Source organism: Phocoena sinus, chromosome 5, assembly GCF_008692025.1.
Source record: "Phocoena sinus isolate mPhoSin1 chromosome 5, mPhoSin1.pri, whole genome shotgun sequence".
NCBI lineage: Eukaryota > Metazoa > Chordata > Mammalia > Artiodactyla > Phocoenidae > Phocoena > Phocoena sinus.
Genome location: NC_045767.1, coordinates 89,348,526 through 89,373,168, shown reverse-complemented (window position 1 = coordinate 89,373,168; position 24,643 = coordinate 89,348,526). Strand labels below are relative to the sequence as shown.

Sequence of the window (24,643 nt, the reverse complement as noted above, 5' to 3'; positions counted from 1 at the left end):
AGTGGGGGAGACACACTTTTATATATGGAGAGCCAACATATTAAAAAACAGAGATAGTTTTACTGATAGCTTGTACAAAGATTATTCAGCAAGAACTTCCTAAAGGAGGTTATTTTTAAGGCAATGTTTTAAATGAAGGAAACTGAGGATATACAGTGATGGAAAAGAAGTAAATGCCAATTTTCACATTTAGGATGCTCCAAGATAAGAATCAGGATGGAAGAAAGTGATTTAAGTTTAAGGGGTAGCCATAAGAAAAACCCAAATGTAACATTCAGTAAGGAGGTAGGCAAGAAATTACAAAACAACCATGAATTTTGTTCATGGGTTTTAGCAATTATACAGAAGTTGTTTTTACTACTGCCAAATTGCAATCGTTTCATGATATAATACATATAAAGCTACAAATATTTTATGTTATAATTAAGCTTATTTAAATACCCTGATCTTTCTTATTTTCATATTTTCCTATTCTTTTCCTAATTTTAAACAATATAAATAAACTAAAACAGAATCCTAACTATGAATTATTTTCTCCACAATTAGTATGAAGAAAGCTTCACTTCTCCTCTGAAGATATTTCTGTCTCACTTTGCTCATAACTCCATCACTGAATCTATTCACATTTTACTACCTTTACCAGGTTGTGAGCTTATAAGGAAAGGAACTTTGTCTTGCTCTTCAATGCATTTCAAATTCCCAGTATAGGGCTTGACTCAAAGCAAGCATTCAATAAATATTGACTTAACTAATGACTGAATAAATGAGTACTTACCTTTGCTAATAAATATATCATGGCAGAGAAAATGCAAAAAACATTTTGTTTGCTATAACACAGACATCCCTTCCTCATCAGGTAGTCATTAAGCTAAAACTGCAGTTCGTTTAATTTTTCTTAGCAAATATATGGTTCTCAGTGATGGAGAGAGAGGTTAGGAGTATTCTAGAAAATAAGTGAAAGACTTGTGGTGAAAAATTAGATAGGGATATTTAAGAATGAATGAAATGTAAATATTACCCATTAGGCTTGTACATACCCACAGGTTTATAAAATGAATAATTCCTATATCTTTGTAATAATTAAAATGCACATTATATATACACATGTGTGTATATGGCAGGTAGTTTGGTGGCAGGAAAAGAGCACTGAATTAGTAATGTAACCTTAGGTATTTTACTTAATTTTTATAAGCTTCAATCTCAACTTCATAAAATCAGGATGATGGTAGTTACATTGCAACCTAGAATTATTATATGGGTCAAGGTTATAAGTTGATAACCTTGAAATATCCAGTTGAAAATACTCTGGATATTTTTAAATACTCTAAAAATATAAAGCAGAGTTTATAATGTTACCATAAGGTATTTCCAATAAAAATCAATATAATGTGAACCTTGCATTTAGTCCTGGTCAGGCATTTAATTTTAGTGAAAAAATAGACAAAATGTATATATGCACCTAGCAACTGATCATTTATAAAATAAAGAAACGGACAATTGCACAAAACTAACTCAAAGAGAAATACAACAAACTAGAATAGGGGAAAGGAAAGAAAACCGAAGAATTCCAGGAATGACCAAAAGACAAGTTCACCTACCTTGAACTCACTTGGCACAATCAGTTTTGGAGTATCCACACCTACCAGGGCATCTATTACACAAAAGATGAGAATGGACAAGATAATGGCGAAGTCACTGATCAGTTTCCTTGCCTGAGAAAATAAAAAAGAAACCAGGGACCATTAGGCACTGGATATATATATCTGCCTCTGTTTGAAGTGAATGAAGAATTCTATATTTCCTAACAGTTTATACTAACAGCTTTATTAACAAATTAAAGGAGGTGTCGTACTGCAGAGAGATTATTTTTAAAATTGCTTTTGCATCACTTTCTTACCTGGCCAGAAATAATCTAATTGCACAGAACAGGTGAGAGAGAGAAAGAGAGAGAGAGAGAGAGAGAGAGAGAGAGAGAAAGAGAGAGAGAGTGTGTGTGTGTGTGTGTGTGTGTGTGTAGGCAGGGGAGGGGAATCAAAGATAATATATCCTTGAAGTACTGTACAAACACTCTTCCTGTATGCAATACAAAGGAGACCGGAATAAGGATGAAATCTCAAGGCATATTATAAAATCTGCACAAAAATTCAGAATTCTGTTTATTACTTGGGAGGTAGCGTTGTGAGTACAGAGCAAGATAAATTCCACGGGTAACCTGAAAACTCCAAGAACCAAGCAGGGAAAGTGTTACAGTTCCAGTCCAATGAATGGGCTTAAAACCTCAGAGAAAAAAAAGTGATGAAAGACAGAAATCTGATGGTTTCACTAACTTTGCCAAAGAAAATATTTTTCACTCTATGCTAGTGCTTAAAATCTCTTGTATGTGGAGCATCTCTTTCTCCACCACTTCTTAAGTGTGGTCACCTAAACTTCCTAAGTACCTGCCTCTGGTCAGGACAAGGGCTGGGTTTTATGGGAGTGCATTAAACCCAAACCTTTCCCATGGAGTGGGTGCAGAATGGCCATTTCTGTGTCAGTACCGGAACATGGGACCATTTAGTTGGTTGGCGGTTCCTCTGCAGTGTCTAGCGGCACTGACAATGGCCTACGAGCATTACTATAGCACAGACAGCTGAGTTTCTCTGTAAGGTATGTACACATGGTTGTGCATAATTTGATCATTCAACAAAAATTTACTTAGCATATTCAGCCCTCTGTATTCATGGCTTCTGCTTCCGTGAAAACGGAGGGCCAACTGTAAGTACCTAATACTTTGCTTGGCACTAGGGATACCACAGTAAACAAAACAGACACAATCCATGTCTTCATGAAGTTCACAGTCAAGTCATACATGAGGAAGGCTGCTCCTAAACGAAATCAGGATTTATTCAGCAGTGATACCGTAATCTCAGAGTAAGCAGTCAGCTTTCTGGTGCTGCTAGGTGAAGAGAGATCAGTGATGGGCTGAGTGGCTGCACAATTCTCAGGATAGAGGGTCTTTGGAAAGAGTAGTAGGACTACTGCAATCAGGTGTTCAATAGAAACTGAAGTGGAGAATGGAATTACTTGGAGATGTGGGTGTGAAGGACATGGTAAAGGACATGGTAGTGCTCAATTTTTTTTTTTTTTTTTTTGCGGTACGCGGGTCTCTCACTTTTGTGGCCTCTCCCGTTGCGGAGCACAGGCTCCGGACATGCAGGCTCAGAGGCCATGGCTCACAGGCCCAGCCACTCTGTGGCATGTGGGATCCTCCCGGACCGGGGCACGAAGCCGTGTCCCCTGCATCGGCAGGCGGACTCTCAACCACTGCGCCACCAGGGAAGCCCGGTAGTACTCAATTCTTGACCGTGACCAGGTATCAGGAGCCTTGGGTACTAGCAGCAGGATCAAAGATGGCCATTTGGCCAGAAGTTCCTTTCCCTCTTGGAGGACTGGTTTAGCTTCTGGAGAAGTACACACAGAGGAGCAGAGAGCCAGCTATGGGACTTTTAGGGGCAATTTAACACCAAGCACAAACAGATGGCAGGGATCAATTTGGGGAAAACATATAGTATAGCAGTTAGAAGCACACAGTTTCTATAGTCAGATTACCTGGGTTGGAACTCCAGTACCATTATTTCCTACTTGTAAATACTTATCCTTTCTTAGCTTTAATTACTCCAACTGCAAAATGTAGCCAAGATAATCTCTACAACTTCATTGGTCTGTCATAAGAATTACATAGGATAAGCCATGAAAGTGCTTTTTAGCATAGCACCTGCAGCATCACAAACTCTCCTAATATACATTAACTCAGGTTATTTCAAGTTCCACAAAGCCTCTTTGGCTGCAGAAACCACTGGAATAACTAAATAATCTACTGTCAGGAGGTCTCTGAAAGAAATCTTGAATTCCAAGAAACAAGAAATAAAAACCCAGTAATAATATGAAACTGCCACTCAGAGCTCATTTTGGTTGGAAGTATCTGGAATCCCTGCAGAAAAAGGATGCTTCCCAGGGGCTCAATACGGGAGGAAACACCCATTTTCTTAAGTTTTGTGCAAGTAAATTTTCACACGGGCAGCTCAGGATGGTCTGGCAAGAGATGGTCATTGCTGAAACAGGCTCAGGAGTATATTAAGATGTTACAGCAGCCTCTCTGGTCCGGTAGGTCATGAATCACTGCAAGACCAGAGGTCACTGCCAAGGCAAAAAAGAAGTTCTCTCTTCTTTATCACCCTCCCAATCCTTACTCAGCAGATCCAACTTGTTGACAGCTCAGATATCCTACAAGTTATTCTTTCTAAAGAGGGTAATGGTTATTAAAAAGGCACTGCTCCTCCTTTTCTCCCCCCCATAAACAGGAGAAGGGAAGTAGAGGGTAGCAAATGAATCCAACTGGCCATTTCTTGGTAGAAATGCCCCTAGGGCCCGCACCTCTGGCCCTTCTAGGGGACAGATCTGCCTGACTGGAATCACTACCAGGCACCAGGGAAATGCTGCTTCTTTACTTAGGAGAGGAGTCATTCTCAGCCTTCCATAAACCAAGCACTGAAGCCCTAAACCTGCTTTTTCAGTAGTTTTCTTCATTTTAATTAACGGCACATTATTTTTTTCCTATCGCTTAGGCCCAAAACTTTGGACTATCCATGCAACTCTTCTCTTTCTCTCACATCCTACATCCAACAGGTCAGCAAATTACGTTCAAAACATATCTGGGATCCTGTCTCTTCTCATCACCTCCATTGCTATCCCCACCCTTATCTAAACCACCACTTTATCTCATATGGTTCCTGCTTCCTGTCTCTATACTCACCAACTTGAGGACACTGCCAAGGTATCACCCAGAATAATCATGTTAAAATTTAGGTCGGATAATGTAGAAGGCAGAGTAATTCCCCTCTAAAGATGCCTAATTCCTGGAACCTGTGAATATGTAATGTTACACGGCTAGGGAGAATCAGAGTTGCCGACAGAATTAAGGCTACTAATCAGACGACCTCGCGATTAGGGAAACCATCCAGGACTATTCCAGTAGGTCCAGTGTAATCACAAGAATCCCTGTAAGTGAAAGGGGAGGCAGGAGAATCTGTGTCAGAGTGATGCAGCGTGAGAAAGACTTGACTGGTCACTGCTGGCTTTGAAGATGGAGGAAAAGGGCCAAGAACCAAGGAATGTGGGCAGCCTCTAGAAGCTGGAAAAGGCAAGGAAAGATAGTCTCCCCCAGAGGCTTCAGAAAGAACACAGCCCTGCCAACACCTTGATTTTAGCTCGCTGAGATATATTTCAGACTTCTGACCTCCAGATCTCAAGACAGTAAATGTGTTGTTTTAAGCCATCGTGTTTGTGGTAATTTGATACAGCAGCCACGGGAAACTACAGATAGTTTGGGCTTCCCTGGTGGCGCAGTGGTTAAGAACCTGCCTGCCAATGCAGGGGACACGGGTTCAAGCCCTGGTCCGGGAAGATCCCACATGCCGCGGAGCAACTAAGCCCGTGCACCACAACTATTGAGCCTGCGAGCCACAACTACTGAAGCTCACATGCCTACAGTCCGTGCTCTGCAACAAGAAAAGCCACTGCAATCACAATGAGAAGCCCACACACAGAGACGAAGAGTAGCCCCCGCTTGCTGCAACTAGAGAAAGCCCGCACGCAGCAATGAAGACCCAATGCAGCCAAAAATAAATAAATTAAATAAATTGAAAAAATAAAATAAAATAAACAGTTTAAGTTTAATGATTAGTTTCACAAATTTATATATAATATATTTATATTATATATAAATTTGGTAGAGCCCCTTGGCAATGGCATTCTTGTCAAGTGTGGCACAATTATTATACTATAGGTATAACAGTAGCTAAAAAGTCAAATGCTAATAATTCAGGATTACATTTCTTAAAATTATGGGAAAAGAAAGATACTCTTAATAATATTGCTTAACCTTATTAAAAATCACAGCTAGGGTGATATGTTCTGTACAGTTACACTCACTTCTATTTCCCCTTCCTTCCCCTTAAATTGTACAATACGGTTCAGGTACATCAGAAATCACTCCTGAAGAGTGTTTATTGTAAGACATTCATTTCTAAGATAGTGGATCTGGTTTGAACTTCATAGTCAAGGAAATTGATTTTTCCCAGGCCACTTTTGTATTCAACTCTAAATCCTCTAATTAGCGAAGGCAGGTAGGGGTGCTATTTTAGCAGGCTCTTCAGGTCTTACCCTGTACTAAAATTAAACTTTAATTTGAACTGCCTGAAAAATGTCAAGCATTGAGTATACAAGCTTACTAGATACACTCTAGGACCCAGGTACAGTAGCGTGGCATCGGACTTTAAGGAAGTAAGAATCACTCTATTTGGGTCCTTCTTACCTTTCCAAACACATTTAGCAAAAGAAACATGTATGAACTTCCTTTCAGTTTTTAGTTTATTTTATCTTCCCTTTTCATCAAACTCGATCTCTTGCAAAAACTCCACAACAGTACCCTTTTATGTGTCAATATATAAATAAATCAAATTAGAAACCCATAGTCCCTACTTCCCTACTAGCTATTACTGGTAATGATTAGAAGTGCCAAAGTTTTCATGAGAAAACTGTTCCCACAAGATTTCATGCCCAATCCTGTGGATTCAGAGGCCTCAACTTTAGCTTGGACAAACGTCATAACTAATGGGTCCATCCAATCAAATGCTAAGTCTCTCTAGGCTCACACTTCAATATCCTAAGAATATAAACTATCACAATCTAAATGAAACACAAGTTAACTAATATATATCAAAGACTAACTATAAAAAAGTTTGCTGGTTTTTTTTGGAGTGGTACACAGATGTGCTATGACATATAATAATTCCTACCTCCATTCATGAATGGGGAAAAGGAAAGTGTGTTTCAACTAAGATTCTTATATACCAGAATGGTTTTGAGCTCTTTTATTTTTGTTTACCATTTTTTAATTATAAAATTGGAGAGGAGAAAAATATTTCTGTCCTCTGCAGAGTTACAAAATATCTCAATCTAATAAAAAGCAACCAGCTTAAATATTTAAACTATCAAAGCAAAGAAGAAATTAAGTGGATGGGAAGGGAAATTCAAATAACTATCTAATAAATCTATTATACACATACTCTTCATGAGGATGGTACCGTATTAGTTATTAAGAGAGTCATAATCGTTGAGACACCAACAGTGAGAAGCTAGTTAATTTACAGGGGAAAAAAATGAATTGGGTTCCTCTGAAGCCCCAGAGGATATTTGGTTTTCACTTTGCAAGGACTGCAGCTGTTCCTAAATTAACTGGGGGGAAAGGCTGTGAGCCTGCAGAGCAGTTCTCAATGGATGGAGCTGTTATAAAGAGACAGCTACAGCAGCAGGCACTCTGGGGGTTCTCAATAAATATTAATTCAGGATGTCAATTCCTCGCATGATCGCCGTGCTTGGAAAATGCTAAACAACAGTGTAAAAACGCATTTATTCTAGATGAAAAAAAAGTGTGTCAGACAAATATGTGTCTTTGGCAGTCATGAAAAGGCACAAAATACTACGAAAGTTTAAAAATTTGATCCCCTTCCCCCCATAGCCAATGCTATACAGCACTATAAAAGAAATAAGCATTAATATCAGTACAGCAATCATAATACACCGTATTTTGAATCATTAATACCCACTATAATTAGAATTCAATAAAAGGAAAGTCTGATTTAGACTCCAGGATTTTAATGCCATAAGCTTGAAAGTCAGAGAAATTCAGGGAACAAAGAAGGGAATTGGATTGGGCAATTTATCTAGGCGGGGCTTAAGAGCCAGTGAAAGTCTACTAGAAAAAAAAATTGTTTTTCCAAGCAGGGAACAGAGGGGAGTAGGCCTAATCAAGTGGTTCAGCAGGGAAGCTAAGGAGACTTTAGCAGCCATGGGCCTCTTCCTCTATTCTGCCTCAGACTGAGCAGTAGAACAAAAGACCCAAATGCGTGAGTGCCAGAAGCAAATGAGTAAATCACCTGGGAAATACTATGTCCCAATCCGGTCACTATATTCTAAGTAGAAACTGAAAATCTGGAGCTTACTCAGAGAAGGATGGCCAGTGGAATAGGAGTCCAGAAATCACATCTCATACAAAATGATAGGAGGCCTAAAGAAGCTGTAGGGAGAAACTGCCTTCAAATATGTGAAATCTGTCATAGAAAAGAAAGACTAAACTTGTTCTGTGTAGCTTCGAGGGCAACGGCAGATCCCGAGGACGAGGCTGTGGAAAGGCAGGTTTGTGTTTTCTATCAGGAATGCCTTCGGAGATGTGAAGTTCCTGTTCCGGGAAGCATTCGAGCAGCCCACAGATGAGTGCTTGTCAGAAATGAAGAGGCAACGATGGACTAGATGGTATTCAAAGTCCTAATACTAAAATTCAATGATTAAGACCCAAGTGTCAAAATTTCTTGATCCTCTAATAAGGTCTTCTTGGATATATCCCCCCAAAACCATTACAATAAAGGGCTTTAAAAGGAAGGTGGTTTTATAATTTACATTAAGGTACAAAATTTTAAATTTAAAAAGAACTGGTAAGTCATAAGTCAGTCTAGAAATGGAGCAGAAGATCATTTTGTGTTAATGGATAGATTTCAATGCTGGTGACTTTTGTATGGTGCTTCTGACCAACAAGGTACCACGGTCAAAATGACTTCTGTCCACAGACTACCTCTATGCTGACATTAAAACCTCTCACATCACACGGCAAAAGGGACTTTGCAAACAAACAAAACTCTCAAAAACACTTTGGCCAAACAATGCTCCCAACCGTTTTTTTCTTTGGGCTCAATTCAGGTTGACTGTATTTTTTGTTATACATCCACAAAAACTTAAGTATTTGTAATCTTTGTTGAATGTTGAACAGATTGGATTGTGTTCAGAACCTATTACCCTCTGTCATTCTTAAGAAAAAAAATATGAAAGTGAGTTTTGAATTAAAAACAAATTTGACTTTAAAAATTATTTTCCTTGGTACAAAATAACACAAGAATTTGAAAATCTGATTCCCTTTCACTGACAAGCAAAGTCATTTTCCAAATGAGCTTCAATGGCAGGATGTGGTCTGATGTTTCTGCAAGAACCAGCCAAATGTCACCCAGTATTATTAACACTAGGATGGGACAAAGAATACAGGCCCACTATTTCTTCCTCATATTTGGATACATTATTTGTTTCAATTTGATAGTTTTTACCATTCACCAAAAAAATTTCTGAGAGAAAAAGAAAACAGAGTAGGGATGCTACCTGATTCTTGTAAAGAGTTGTTTATAAACTAAACTAAACACATCCAACATTAATAGAATTGTCACAGGCCAAAAGGCCAACTAAGAATCCTGGTTCCAAAAATACAGCTAACTGTAGAATCCTAAACTGTGTTTTATATGGATAAAAACTAACGTGTCACCTAACTAAAATGCTCATTGTGTTTTCACTGAAATTCCTGAAGCCCTACACTTTTTTCTCACCCATAAAGCCAGCTCCTCAAAGACCACCATCAATTTACTTAGGTCACATGAAGTCACCAAAGTGTGATCCTACAGTAGACAGTAAGCATGAACAGGGCAGAAGGATCAAAATGAATCATCCCATTTAAAAACTCAAAAAATCTAACTTATTCAACAAATACATATTAAGTTTCTACTATATTCCAGGCCCATGAATTCCTTGTTTTTGTAGCCTTACCATCCAGTGTTGTATCAAGCACACATCAGACTCAAAATAATTTTTTTCAATATTGAATGAATATACTAATTAACTATAGAATTTAGAATAACTATAGAATTTAGAATACTGTTATTTTTTTAAGAAGGATATCAAAGAACATTCTGCTCAAATGTCATCTAAATAAACCACAGAAGTTGCCAAAGTTATTAACAGTACCTGGCACTTTCTGATCTTCTCTATTTAAATGACAATAACAACCAGGAGGATATTAAAGAATCTTACCATTACATCAATTCATGGGCGTGTTAGAACTCTTACTTTTTCCAAAGGGAGGAAAAAGAGGAAATTAAGTAGATCCTTAAGAAAAACATTTTCATGCCAATTACATACATCAACCAGCCACACTGCATCTGACTATATTAAAGTATCAATAATTCTGCCTAATTCAGAGGCTCTGTGGCTTTATGAGTTATACTAATCACAATCCTGCTCCATCTTCAAGCTGACTGCTTTCATTTTGCCACTACATATCGCAGTGATGGCATCTCTGCTCCGTGAGCACCACCACTTGTCGGTAGGGGACTCTGGAAGAACATTTCCTGGTAATACCCCAGGCCATCTGCCACAGAAGACCACAGATTATGCTGTGATGCTCCTTCAGGAAGTCTGGATGCCAAAACACTGGCAAAAGACTTGAGGCCGATGTAACAGAAGAGTAAATGTATGGGATAACAGACTAATGCACCCCTCTAAAAGGGGTGGGGAGCACAAAGGGGGCAGTCAGTGGGGTACTGTACTCCACCCTGTTCCACTGAGCATTAGGGCTCTCTGGAAGTGCCTGACAGACAAATCAAATTCCTGATGGACAGGCTAGCAAAGGCAAACTGTTTCATCTTAAGTGTTCACACTTATGGACTGCCAGTGGCTTCATGAGGGAGGGGAAGAGTGGATAACCAACCCTGGTCTAGGCAAAGGCAATGAGAGACTGAACTAGGGGAGCATAAGTGTACATATAAAGGAGAGTGATTATAGCAGGATAATCGAGGGGGCTGATGAGTTTAACTTGATAAAGAAAAACTTGGAAAGGTAAATACGATGGATATCATCTTTTATCATACCAGATCCATTTCTACTCTTTTCCACCAGGCTCTCTGCCTTGGGAGGCTGACCTGTGTGGTCTACAATAGGCTCATGTACTCTCCAGATTCCAGAAGCCTTCAGCCTGGGCAGGCCATGGGGGGAAGAGAGAGGTCAGAGCATTGATTCCCAAAGCTATATCCCTTTGAGGTTGCCTCAGACTGGCTAAACCCCTCAATCCAAAGTCATGGGGCCTTTCAGGAAAGCTCTCTCTACCATTTTGTCTTCCCCAGGTTCCAGCAACCATTCCTTTTCCACATTCTTTGAGTGAGGGATAGTAACAGTCCCACTGCTACCAGACACTACACTCTCCCTTGCCGTTTCCCTAAACCTGATCTCACCTTTGCAAATGATGCTTTCATTAAACCCCTCAGACTATCCTAATTTGAGTGTATAATTTGCTTCCTGCTGGGACTCTGACTGATACACCAAGTATGATTTTAAGATTTTGATCTTGGGTGGCTGTGAAGAGAGGTGATATTATTAGCTGAGGTAAGGAGTACCAGAAGATAAGGACATTCCACTGTGGAAAGACAGCCCCACGTTTTGAATTTGCTACACGGCGATTGTGGATCATCCACAGAGAGAGGCTGGCAGCAGCTGCAAAAGCAGACCTGGCATAAAGATGGAGAAGATAATGAGCTTTTGGGAACCTGTAAGTCCTGATCATTGCTATAAGCACAAGTTGAATACAGAGAACTTATTTTAGGAGATGGAATCAGAAAACTCTCTTTAAAATTATAGAATACTAGAGTTTAAAGGATGTTAACTGTCATCTATTAATTTCTTTAAGTCTCTCCCTTTACGCGTGTGCACTAAAGTCCACATTTAGCTATCAAAGGGCGCACGGTTAGTTAATGGCAGTGCTGGCACTAGCATCTACTGCTTCTGGGTTCCTACATCTGTGCTCTTTCCATAAATTGCAGCATTTATCTCTACTTGACTGGTTTCCACTAGTCAACAAATATTGAGTACTAGCCTGCATCCAACCTGGTGCTAATTGATGTGAGGAGTAAAATAGAAGTATAACAGTTTCCCAGAAGTTTACAGTCTTCATCGACTAACAACTCATGCAACAGTTTGGAAATGAGAGTGCAAGATAGCAATGACTGTGTAAGTTAAAGGAGAATCGGACATTTTGTACGGCAAGGACACTGCCATCCAGTATTAGCATTTTGCAATTTTAGAGGTTTCACGTAAACTGTTGGTGTGAGCGAGGAAGCAGTAACAGTTAGGCTTGATTACTGTCACAGTAGTCAAGGACTATCTAACTTACCATGTTTAAGCATATGTTTTCATTGTAGAATATAGTATACAAGTATAAGAATCTATAAACCTATGTGCTCCTACCTATAGAGACCATCCTTTTAAATGACAGTTTAAATGAAAACATGTTTTGGCAAATGAGAGGAAAAAAATGCTCTTATTATTCATGTATGTATGTTATGAATTTACTTATGTATTATTATTTAGCTATAAACGTGAAGTAAGTAGGGGAGATGACAGAGTGAAAGCCTACACACTGAAACATCACTCCTTAGAAATCACATATATTTTCTCCTGCCTGTTTATTTTATAATTTGGTGTAAACAATGCAAGAACCTTCTCAATAGGAATTGTAATTAGAATGCTATCATTATTCTATTTTCACATATTCAACATTTTTCAACATTTCTCAATTGCATTTATCAATGTCTGAGAAATTACCTGCTTGGGCTCTTTATAAGGGGCAATTTCTTTTAGTCTAAAGAGCTATTATCAATTTGGGAATTACTGCTGGGAAAAAAAGGTGATGTCTATTAAAATTCATCACTATTGGGCTTCCCTGGTGGCGCAGTGGTTGAGAGTCCGCCTGCCGATGCAGGGGACACAGGTTCGTGCCCCGGTCCGGGAAGATCCCACATGCCGCGGAGCAGCTGGGCCTGTGAGCCATGGCTGCTGAGCCTGCGCGTCCGGAGCCTGTGCTCCGCAACGGGAGAGGCCACAGCAGTGAGAGGCCCGCGTACCGGGGGGAAAAAAATATTCATCACTATTCATCTTAAGGTTGAAATTATTTTGCCAACTATGATTTACAAGTGCTTCACAAATTTTCTACCTTTCTACCTACTACTATGCCTAAATAATATCAGACTTTGGCAAATGAAAGATATAAAAAGGGTGATAATTCCCAAAGTGTGAGCCCCCCCAAAAAAAACAATGCCCCATGAATTAATAATTAAGAAGGAAAAACCTCAATAGAGAAGAAGAAATCACCCTCAAAGACCTCTACCCAGGAATCTGTTCTACACGTAATATACCACTGAAGAGATGGATCAAGTAAGCACATTTCCCAGTGCGTGGACTGGTGTCACAAGCTCAAATGTCTTCAGGGATAGGCACTTAATCTGAATGTGTGAAGCAGCCAAGTCTTAGACAACAGAGAGTCGTGAGGACAGTAACTACTTGCAAAGGACAGGTTCCACCTAAGCCTCCAAGTGTGTATGTGTGTGCATGTGTGTGTTTACAAACTGTGAAGTAAACAAAGAATGTCTGGGGGCTGAATTCTGCCTGTGGACCACCAATTTGTGATGTCCATTTAAGGCAGACAAAGTTGAACGCTTCTTCCTACATTTCACTTTGAGGAAATGTTTCATTCTTTGGGCCAGCTACCTCGGGACATTTCATTACAGCTGTGGTCTGAATGTTGCGACCCTCCAAAATCCATATGCTGAAATTCTAACCCACAAGAAGATGATATTAGGAGGTGAGGCCTTAGGAAGAACATGAGGATGGAGCCTTCAGGAATGGCATTAGCGTTCCTATAAAGGACACTCTGCAGAGCTCCCCAGCCCTTCTACCTCCTGAGGGCACAGTGAAAAGGTGCTGGCTAGGAACCAGCAAGAGGGCTCTCACCCAACCATGCTGGCACTGATCTTGGACCTCCTGGCCTCCAGAGCTGTGAGAAACAAATTTCCGTTGTTTATAAGCCCCCCAGTCTGGTATTCTGTTATAGCCATCCAAACAGATTGAGACAATCATCAAACCTTCCCTTTATTTTCCATTTTAAAAGAAATATCAGAGAGTCAAAAAATTTCCTAGCTGAAAGTGAACGTATTAATTGTCAGTTTCATTTCCCAGGAATTAAGAAAAAGAACTTTATCGACTGCATCTCATGTCTTCCAAAGTTCTCCTGCTCCTTCTACAAGAACACAGGAGGAGAGATTCATGAGATTTCAGCTGTGGAGAGCAGCTCATTGATAAAAATGAGGTATAATCAACAATACTAAGAAGTATTGACACCCTAAACAGTGAGAACTGAACTGTAAAGCAAAGGATTAGTTTTGTTCTGCAGGTAAAAACACAAAATGCCATTAACTAAATGTTGGTCTTATCTTGTAGTCTCTCAAGGAACCACATTTTTGACTTTGAGCTCACCTAAGCATATTAATGGGAGACGGGGTGTCTGCACAACTCAGCTCAATTATCTGTGTTTCCACAGTAGGGCGTTTGTCACTATGGGAAGGAAAGCTTGGCTCAGATGACACTCATATCTTACACCAGTACTCGTGTAACACGGCTCAAGTTTACTCCTACGGTCCATGATTCAACTACTCAGTTACTCTCATGTGCAGCTGATGAACAGAGTTCTATGTCAAACTTCCTGATTAATATGAAAAGAGTTTTGGCTTAGGTACTTAAACACACTACGGATTTAGAAGGTCTTTTCTTAACTTGTGCGTTTTTGTATAGAATACACCCCACTTTTTTCTTTCAGTACGTTTGGAATTACAACAGTCAGAATTTAGGGTAGAATTATGTGAGCAAAATCCTTGGATGGTTTTTCAAAGCTAGACTACAATTTTATTAAGAATATGTAGGCACATAGACACAGACTGGAAAGCAATTTTTTAAACGCACAAATTTATATTGGAAAGGTTGAATTACAGGTGCCTTTTTCATTTTGTAAAGCTGTATTACTGTTAATACAGTGGGAATTCAATGAAAATTACTTAAAGCTCAGGTACTTACCGTGGTTGGAAAATAACGACTAGTTTTGAATTTTTTCAGAGCCATAGAAGAGGTGTAGGTGCCCAAGAAAAGGATGAAAGACATGAGAGTGATATCAGGAACAAAACCACAGTTGTTGCCCATGAGCTTTCCTCCGTATTTCAAACACTCCTTCGTCGTCAGAAATGCCCAGTCAAAGGTAGCATTATGGTGCTGAAGAAGAAAAACAGGAAAATTTTTCTAGGGAACACTGTGCCACAACAAAAGCAGCTTTTGATACTTGATGGGCTATATACGGAATTATGCTAAGAGTCTCTGTAAAACAGCCTGAGGGTAAACCATTGGAAGGTGACACCTGAGGAGGTGTTAATGGAATAACAGGTAAGGGGGGGCCAGGAGGCTATCAATTATTGAAAATACAATGAGAAGGATGCAATCCGTTACCTGGTTTGTGCTACAACCCTACAATCAACCATCTGTTCAACAGAAACAAACCACAAAGTCTTTCTTTCCTGTGAACCTTCCTGAGAGTAAACCAAGACACAATAATATCTTAAGTCTCCAAACGTGAGACTCTCTGAAACACCTTTGTTGTTCAAAAAGTAATGACTTCTGATGGGGCTTCCCTGGAGGTCCAGTGGTTGAGACTCCAAGCTCCCAGTGCAGAGGGCACAGGTTCAACCCCTGGTTGGGGAACTAGGATCCCGCAGGCTGCACTAGGCAGCCAAAATAAAAAAGTACTGATTTCTAAAAAAAAAAAAAGTACTGATTTCTGTAGTGCACAGATTCTTGTGCTTCAAGCTGATGGCCATAGAGTTAATGCTCTCAAGGTTATATTTGGTTAACTAATTTACCCAGCGCTTTCACAAATGAGCTATTTCTTTTCTAAATAACTACAGAGATTGGTGACTTCAGGAACTAAACTATAAAAATGTTGGAGAGCTCTGCTTTTTTCAATTGCATAACCTAATAAAATACAGCTTTTCTTGTTGACTCCAGGTCAGTGTCAAGAGAATCCATTATTGGAGAGTGCTGTGATGGGCTGTGGAGTTGGGTATGGGATCTCTAGCCCTGTGTTACATGGCCTCAAGCTCACAGGTCAATTTTCAAATTTTCTTCTGGCTCGTGAACTGCTGTCATGTTGTCAGTGCTGTATTTCTTGACAGGAGCTCACTCCTGTTTCTGTTTCCAATATGCAAGAGAATCCTTTTGCTAGCGTAGTGGATAAGGCCTGGGCACCCATCCTCCAGCTGCTGAGTTTTAGCTGCTATCAGCTCACAGCTGTCTCCTTCTCTAGAAAACTGCCTTTTGCTGCTTAAGAGCAGCCTCACCTGGAAGGTTATGCCCTCTTGCAGCCAGTTACTCACCAACGCTAATGGGGTGCTACTGTCTGAATATTTGGGCTCCCCTAAAATTCATATGCTGAAACTTTATCCCCTATGTGATGGTATTCGGAGGCAGGGCCTTTGAGAGGTGATTAGGTCAAGAGGGTGGAGTCTTCATGAATGGGATTAGTGCCCTTGCAAAAGAGACCCCAGAGTGCTCCTTGTTCCTTCTGTCACATGAGGACACAATGAGAAGACTGTCTAGAACCAGGAAGCAGACTTTCACCAGACACTGAATCTGCTGGTGCCGTGATGTTGGATTTTCTCTTAGGTGCAGGGCTAATGGGTATGTCATGTGCTAACAGAAGAGTAATTTGAGAATACCTTTCAAAGAAATATAGAAAGAAAAACTTTTCCTGTCCATTGGAGGCAAGAGTTGTCCCTCTCACGAAATGCATCAATATCCTTTACTATTCATGAATTCTCTTAATATAAGTCATCTAGTCATAAAAGAAGGTCACACACATAAAAGAAGGATCTCTGACCAGAAAGAGTTCATATTTTTATAGAGCTCAAAAGGTAAAGTTCTTACATAAGTCAGGAAAAAATCCCCCCAAAACTCTAGATCTTTCCCTGAAATATTAGTTTCAACTTGTAAACAGCTGAATTGCACAATTACTCTTTTGTTAAAGTCTGTTTCTGAGAGGTGATTAATCACATCTCATTTTGTTTTTCAGATTTCTGCATATGAATATTTTTTGCATAATACCTTTAAAGTTTAGAGGTCATAACAGGTAACAGATTTCTTTGGTTTAAAACCAGCAAAAATTTACCAAAATTTCACTTTATTTTCAGCACTTTAATATCAGCAGAATCCTTCTTTATAGCTGCAGCTCCCAGAAGAGGTAAGCTGCATTAAAACAACCCCAACAGGCAGTTTTATTGATTTTCTTACAGAGATTCAGGTTGAGGTGAAAACTATACAGATGTGCAGGACAGACATGGTTTCTTGTTTATATCAACTTAAAATGCCAGTAACACAATTTTGTATGCCTCAAACGATCCTTTGTGTCATTGTACAGAAATTTTAGCCTCCAACACCATCTTTCACTAAGGGCTTCAGTATAAAAACTTTAGGCAGCATGTATTTATATCAGTATCTGTACCTTAACACACAGTTTCCCACTCCCATAAAACAAACTAGCTAAAAATAATTCTACTTAAATATCACTGAAAAGACATCTATATTATTTGTGTTATTTCAGTGTTACTATTCTGCATAAGCTGGTATCAATGAATCTTAATTCTGTAAAACTTCAGGCAAAAGCCATATTGTAAACTAAACATTAAGACCAAGCATGACTCATTATTAATGATGTATATAAGTAAAGATGAAAAGTAGAGTGTTAGATAATTAGCTTATGATTTAATCATCACATATATCAATTTATATAATTTTTACTATCACATATCTCATTTTGTTATCTATGAAACAGATACTTCTGCGTAGAAATAACATCTTTTGCTTCAGAGGTCAATTTTGCCTTACCTAAGTAAAGGAAACATTAAAAACAACAAAAACTGCACTGATACAAGTTGCTACTTGCTAGAAGCTAATGGTTTTTAAATTTTTATCATCAGTGAAACATCTTTTTCATGTAAAATTTACCCAGGACCCCAATAATTAAAATGGACAAAACTGAGCTATTCTGCCTTTACACGGTTAGGAGGCCTTGAGTCTCTCTGTCTCTCAACATCCCTGCCTACCGCAAAGCAGCTCCTGACTCATCTCTCTGGAATCCTAGTTCAGTCTGAGAGGAGTTTGAGATTAACAGATACACCCTACTATATTTAAAATAGATTAAAAAAAAAGGACCTACTATATAGCACAGGGAACTATATTCAGTATCTTGTAATAGCCTATAATGGAAAAGAATCTGAAAAAGAATAGATTTGTATACATATGTATAACTGAATCACTTTGCTGAACACCTGAAACTAACACAACACTGTAAATTAACTGTACTTCAATTTTAAAAATTGTCATCATTTTCACGGACAGCACTCTTTGCTCCAGGCTGTGCTCTCTTCACACCGAGTTCTCTAACGACAGGTTAGGGGCACGTGACGTGAAGTAAGGATGAGAATGGAGAAAGGTCCAGATAGGTCAACGTAAGGATGAGAACGGAGAAAGGTCCAGATAGGTCAACTTATTCCACTGATTGGGGCGATTATTCAACTAATCATTTTGAGCTCCATTCTGGGCTGGGTGCTGATACAGAGAAGTTCTAAGTGTAGCTTCTGCATTCAATAAACTTAAATCTACTCCATGTTCGTGGACACAAGAAGTTTTCTATGTAGGCAGCCTTAGGTCAGCAGCTTTAAAGCAAAGTAGGTGAACCCTGGAGGGAGGCCCGTGCTGAGCAGAATTATCTATCTACCTATCTGTTTATCTATCTACCCATCTCTTATTAAAAAGTTATCTACAATTACCATGAGTAGTTTAATCTAGGACTCAGTAAACAACATTTCACTGGCCAAATACAACCCACTACCTGTTTCTGTAAATAAAGTTTTATTGAAACACAGCCATGCTCATTCATTTACACACTGTTCATGGCTGCTTTTTGCTACAGCTGCAGCATTGAATAATTTCAGCAGAGACTGACACACAAATCCTAAAATATTTACTATCTGGTTCTTCATAGAAAAAGTGTGCCTACTGTGGTTTACTCTCTTGTCTAGGACTCCTATGTTACTTTACATTATTGTACTAAATAAAAATCTCATGATTTCATCAGAATAGTACATTACACATTTTTGTTTGGCAGCCTTTTATACTTATTATTTCATGAATGGTGTTTGTGATGCTGGTTGATTCACTGTAAATAATTCTGGTTTTTTTTTTTTTTTTTTTTTTTTTTTTTTTTGCGTTACGCGGGCCTCTCACTGCCGTGGCCTCTCCCGTTGCGGAGCACAGGCTCCGGACGCGCAGGCTCAGCGGCCATGGCTCACGGACCCAGCCGCTCCGCGGCACGCGGGATCCTCCCGGACCGGGGCACGAACCCACGTCCCCTGCATCGGCAGGCGGACTCTCAACCACTGCGCCACCAGGGAAGCCCTATAATTCTGGTTTTGATCATTTGTAATTCAGTCACAGAATAAGCAAAAAGATGTAAATGATTCTTCTTTAGTTCATGGAAATACTGAACATGTATCAAAGCAGCCGACTGGGAAAATACCCTCATGGGTTTTAATCTCAACTCTATCACCACTCAGTTGGAACACAGAAAAAAGTAACTTCACTTTCCTGTGCAACTACAAACAGGACTTTTTACTTAAATAGCTGCAAAAGAGTACCATGAAGATCACCGTGCTCCTAACTTTGGAAAATGCTCTAAAGTGAATAGCATCCTTCACGTGAAAACCACTTTGTTTACAGTTCAGTAAGTCATGGCGGAAAATGTACAACCAAATAACACTGGTTCCTGAAAGAAGGCAATACTGTGTTGGACACATCCAGCGTAGATGTCAAGTGACATGAAGAAGAAAGAAATCCCTCAATCCGCTGAAATATGTAAAACATTGTGTGTATGTACATTTATCTGGGAAGAGCGACCAACGATTTCATTAGAACCTCAAAGGAGGCAGTGATGCAAAGAAGCTTCAGAAGTACTGCCTTCGTGTTGTTATAACTGAGATAATTCTGTCCTCCTAATACGACATTCTCTGTGTATTTCAACCACACTCCAATTTTCATTCACTCTAAGAGCAACTTCCTGCTTTCAGGATTAACAGTGATTTCTTCATCTCTCAGCAAATGTTCTCCAATTCAGAGAAAGATTAATCATTTTGTACCTACTTCTTAGTAAACTATTCTACATCCGTACTTACATCCTCAGAGGCATGTTAAACTTAACCATGTTCAAAAACTAACTCCTAATCTTCCTCAAACCTGCTCCCCCTAGGGTCTTGCCCATTTCTGTTAATGGCAACTTTATCCTCCTCGATTCTAAGAACAGAAAACTTGAAGTCATTGTTAATTCTTTTCTTTCTCGCAAGTCACATTATGGTGAAGACTTTATATTAAAATACATCACATCTCACCCATAACTATGGCTAACACTCTTGTTCAAGCGACCATTGTCTCCTCTGAGCTTAATGCAGGAGACTTTTATCTCGCCGCTCTGTCCTTTACTCCTTATAGGTGATTCTCATTTCTCTATGGCTTTGATCTTTATCTCAAAAGTCTATGCACAGGATTTAAGTGATTAAATCAGAACTTTAATAACAAAACAGTTGGGAATATAATCTCAGAAGTCCTCTTTGCCTGTCAGAACTGTCATAGCACATGATCTCTAATTCTCACGATGTTTCTAACCTCCTATTGCAAGCACAGTGTAGCTCCCTTCAATGAGACCATCAGTGTTATAAGGTGCAAATGCTCAGAGAGATGTCCGGTGGGTCTGGTGACCTGCATCTAGGAGAGATGTCAAGTTTGCGGACGTCGACTAAGGAGTCAGCTGCAAAGAGCTGATCACTGGAGTAATAAAATTTAATAAAACTACAAAGGGAAAGTGTGCTAGAAGAAACGAGTGTAAAACATCTAGGGTACCTGCAATAGAAGTAAAAACACCACAAAAGACTTTGAGAGTGATGGGTAAAAGGAAAAGTACAATCACAGTGTTGAAAATCAAAGGATGAGAAAATAGTAATATGTGGGGGAGGGTTGATAAGGGTCTAATGTTGCAGAAATGATAATGAGGGATGAAGACTGAACAAAATCCATTGATTTATTTTCATTGCTTTTTTTGTGACTAGAATATTTTTGGTAATTTCTTGAGGGGAGTTCAAGTAAGGGAAATGAGTTGAGAAATATGTGAGGATGAAAAACTGAAATGGCAATTCCAGACAATTTTTAAGAAATACAGTAACAAAAGGAAAGGCTAGAGCATGCGAGCATTACAGCATCAAGGCAAGTTCTTTAGGGCTGGCGAGGACTTTTGAGATGCTTGTGGTGGATGAGAAAGAACCCAGTTATGGGTATGGAAGGAAAAAGGGGGTGCTGGGAAAAACAAGAATGGAGGAAGGAAGGTGAAAGATTAAGATGCAGAGAGAGAAAGGGATATTGACAAGGATTTGGCCTCTTTTGACAGGATGGGTAAAAGCCAGAAATGACAAAAGTATAACGCCTGCAGACCAAAGGGACTGTGTGTCACCAAAAAATAAGAAAGAAGAGCAAAGACAGGGGAAGAATTCAATTTAGGATACAGCAGGCGCCAAAAGAAATGTTTGTTAATTGAATGAATGAAATTACTCATCAAGACACAGATATTTGACATATTTAAGGAAGATATCTATCATTGTATCTACTCTTTCTATCTGGGGAACAAAACTAAAGTAAAAAAAATGTTCAATTTAGATCATCAGGTAAAATCCAGTATTCCCAGTTACATAATGAGTTTCAAATAAACAGTGAATAATATTTTTAGTATAAGTATGTTCTATGTAATATGTAGGACATACTTACACTAAAAAAATTGTTCATTATTTATCTGAAATTCAAATGTAACTGGGACCCTATTTTTTTTTCTAACTCTGGTGATGCTATTTCAGTTAGCTATAAGCTATTTTGAGTAACAAAAGAGAAAGTAGAAAAATGTGGCCAAAAGTAAACAGAAAATGCACTGGGCCCCAATTACATGACTAACTAAGATAAGCCTTAAGGGAACAATAAAGAAGAATAAAAACAACAACTTTTAAAAGTTTTATTGGAGAAATAAAATATGCTCACTTAAATATTAACTAATAATTCAAGGCATCAAAAGCAAGTGTCTAAATGAATGGTACACAGATGATTAGATCAGAAGAGGGACTGATTAATTTCACTCAGCACAGGGAAAACAAAAGTTAAACTGCACCTTGAAAAAAGAACTGGTCTTTGTAGAACTCTCATACTCAAAAGGCAGTAGGAAGAAGTGTGGCAGGACAACAAAACTAGAAAGGAATGACAGAGAGAGTAACAAAAGCCAATGAAGAGGGGAATAAAAGTGACAAACTTTGGGTGTATATTTCTTTCTGCATTGGCAGAAACAAAGAGGTAAAGCATTAGATGGAGAGACACCATGAGCAAAGATGCGGATTCGGGGACATATGATGCTTCATTCACTCATCCAGTAAGTCCTTTAGGCACCACTTATTGAATGCTCACCATGAGGAGGAACTCACAGTGAGTGCACCAGAGCAGAGTGTCTGTGTAAATGGGCAGTGAGAAAAAAGGTGCAAAGGAAATGGGACCAAGTTGCTGATGGTCTTAACTGAGGTCAATCTCATGAAAAGAAATTTCCACCTATTTTTATGGATCTCATTTTCTAGAGGATGACCCTATTTGTATTGAGTGAATATGTTTATAAATCTTAAAAGTAAAATGTATACTGAAGGATTAATTTTAAAATTTAAAACACCATAGTAGTCTCCGCAAGGACAAAAGAGGGGGATATATGAGAGGCAGTGGGAAAAATTTTGACAGACATTGAAGCTAAGTGATGTGTACATATGAGGATTTATTGTACTATTCTATTTTAGTGCATGTTTTAAATTTTCCATAATATTTTTAAAAGTAGGAACATGTACTCTTTAAGGAGATTTAAGGACAGAATAGTTTTTGCACTTCACTTTCTTAATGAGAGAAAATCACAAGGATGCTATGCACAAGAAGATTAATATGACATTCCATTTCCCATGAAAATGAATGTTAGCTCCTAGAATCACCCTGAAGGTACATCAAATCAAAGCACTTTTACTTCCATGTCTGACTGCCAAGCGGTGTTTATGAGACTGTAACAGGCCTTAGGCCCATGATTAACAGCATCTCCATGTAGACTATCATGATATGCTTCATTGGGTAATACAATAAGCAAAAAAATTCAAAAATAAAAAGAGTCTACATTGCTCTCTTTGAGTATCAACTGGTAAAATATAAGCCTTTAAACACACACACACATATATTTATATACAAACATATATATAAATGAGGGTAATGCTACAAATAAAAGTCTCAAGGTTAAGTGGTTAATGTACTCATTTAGGACTTTTTCCCTGCAGTGGTAAGCCAGACTTGCAGTGATCTGCAATCTTACTTTATGGTCTACAGGATGTATGTGAGCTGTGACTGTAGTTACATATACTGTTGTGAAATATCAAAACTAACTGGTTGCTTACTTATGATTAAGATATAGAAAGTTACAGGAGACTGTTAGTTGTGCCAACCTAACAATAAAAGCAAGCAGGATAAGCTATAAAATCATAGTTTAAAAAATTCCACCAGTGAGATGAGGATGCAAAGAAACCTAAATAAACTAAATTCCAAAGTTACAAGACCTTCATAGGAGAGAAGAGATCCATGGCTGCCTCATCCCTGGCAGAGTAGCAGGTGGAAGATAAATGCACTGTAGATGGAGGGATGGAGAAATAAGCCAAATCTTTAATGAATTTTTAATGGTTGCCTGTAGTCTGGGGTGACACGTTGGAATTCTGTGGAGTCTCAGGTGTCGACAAAGCCTGCGTCCGTCCACGCAGCAAACTTTCTAATGGTCTTTGTCAAATGCACAGATAGTTCAGAAAAGCCTGGAGATTCAACAGAAGAGCTGAGAGAAACCCCTCTTAGACACAGAGTCTCTGTCAAATGCAAGAAAGCCACTTTCCTAAGATGGGAAGCAGGGCAGGAGAGCAGAGAGAAACCCCTCCGTGGCATTCAGCTACTTCTGAAAGGGCTAAGGCATCTGCCCTCTGAAGGCGGCGGCGGCGGGCAGAGCAGTTTGGCAAAGAAAGATCTCCCAAGGCTCAAAAAGCTGGGGCATAAAACAGGAAATAGAGCATTTCATAGCACTTTCTGGGAAGATGGAAATGTTCTGTATCTTGTTTTGTGTGGTGGTTACATGAGGTAAAAACTTGTCAAAACTCATTGCAATGAGCACATAAGAACTGTGTCTTTTAAGGTATGACTCAATTTAATAAAAAACGAAAACAAAAAGGAATCTAACATGAAAGACAAATACTAACCGATCCATTCTATCACATCTTCAGAAGAGAAGCTTCTGACATTAGATTTTGAAATCTGTTCTCCCCCTCTAAGAGCTGGTAAGTGGAAGCCAGCAAATCTCAACACTAATTGCTTAGATACAGTGTGGATAAGCTGTGGCTGGTCTCAAAGATTTACAGAGCCCTTTTAAAGAGCTGTGTTTTGCAGGCTGAAGTGAGAAATCAATGGGAAAACTGATGAAGGTGAGAAGATTTAAAGACACAATGATTCCAACAATAAATGCAAATAATGGAAAATCTGGCTTTTATCTTGAAGGGTGGTTATTCTTGAGTTCTAACTTCTGTCCAAATGCTCTCATGTCCCGTTTTTCCTGCTGTTTCCCCCAGAAAACAAACCCATACCACAAGGAAGAAGAAAGCTTGTCTTCATGCTAATGAAGCTGAAAAGAAAAGACCTTCCTTCCTCTGACAGAATGTTCTTAGGACCTTGT

The 24,643-nt window shown here is 39.0% G+C and overlaps 1 protein-coding gene across 4 annotated transcripts in view; it reads right to left on the bottom strand.

The window, feature by feature from the left end:
* Positions 1-24,643, bottom strand: part of SLC4A4 (solute carrier family 4 member 4) — a 357,043-nt gene that overhangs the window by 41,113 nt on the left and 291,287 nt on the right. For 3 of the 4 annotated variants that reach the window (XM_032632937.1, XM_032632936.1, XM_032632938.1), the window contains exons 16-17: positions 14,809-15,000; positions 1,599-1,712 (exon numbers count right to left, since the gene is read on the bottom strand). In XM_032632937.1, the coding sequence (XP_032488828.1) occupies positions 1,599-1,712; positions 14,809-15,000 (306 nt within the window). The remainder of the gene's footprint in view (positions 1-1,598; positions 1,713-14,808; positions 15,001-24,643) is intronic. The other variant, XM_032632939.1, reaches the window with a different exon arrangement.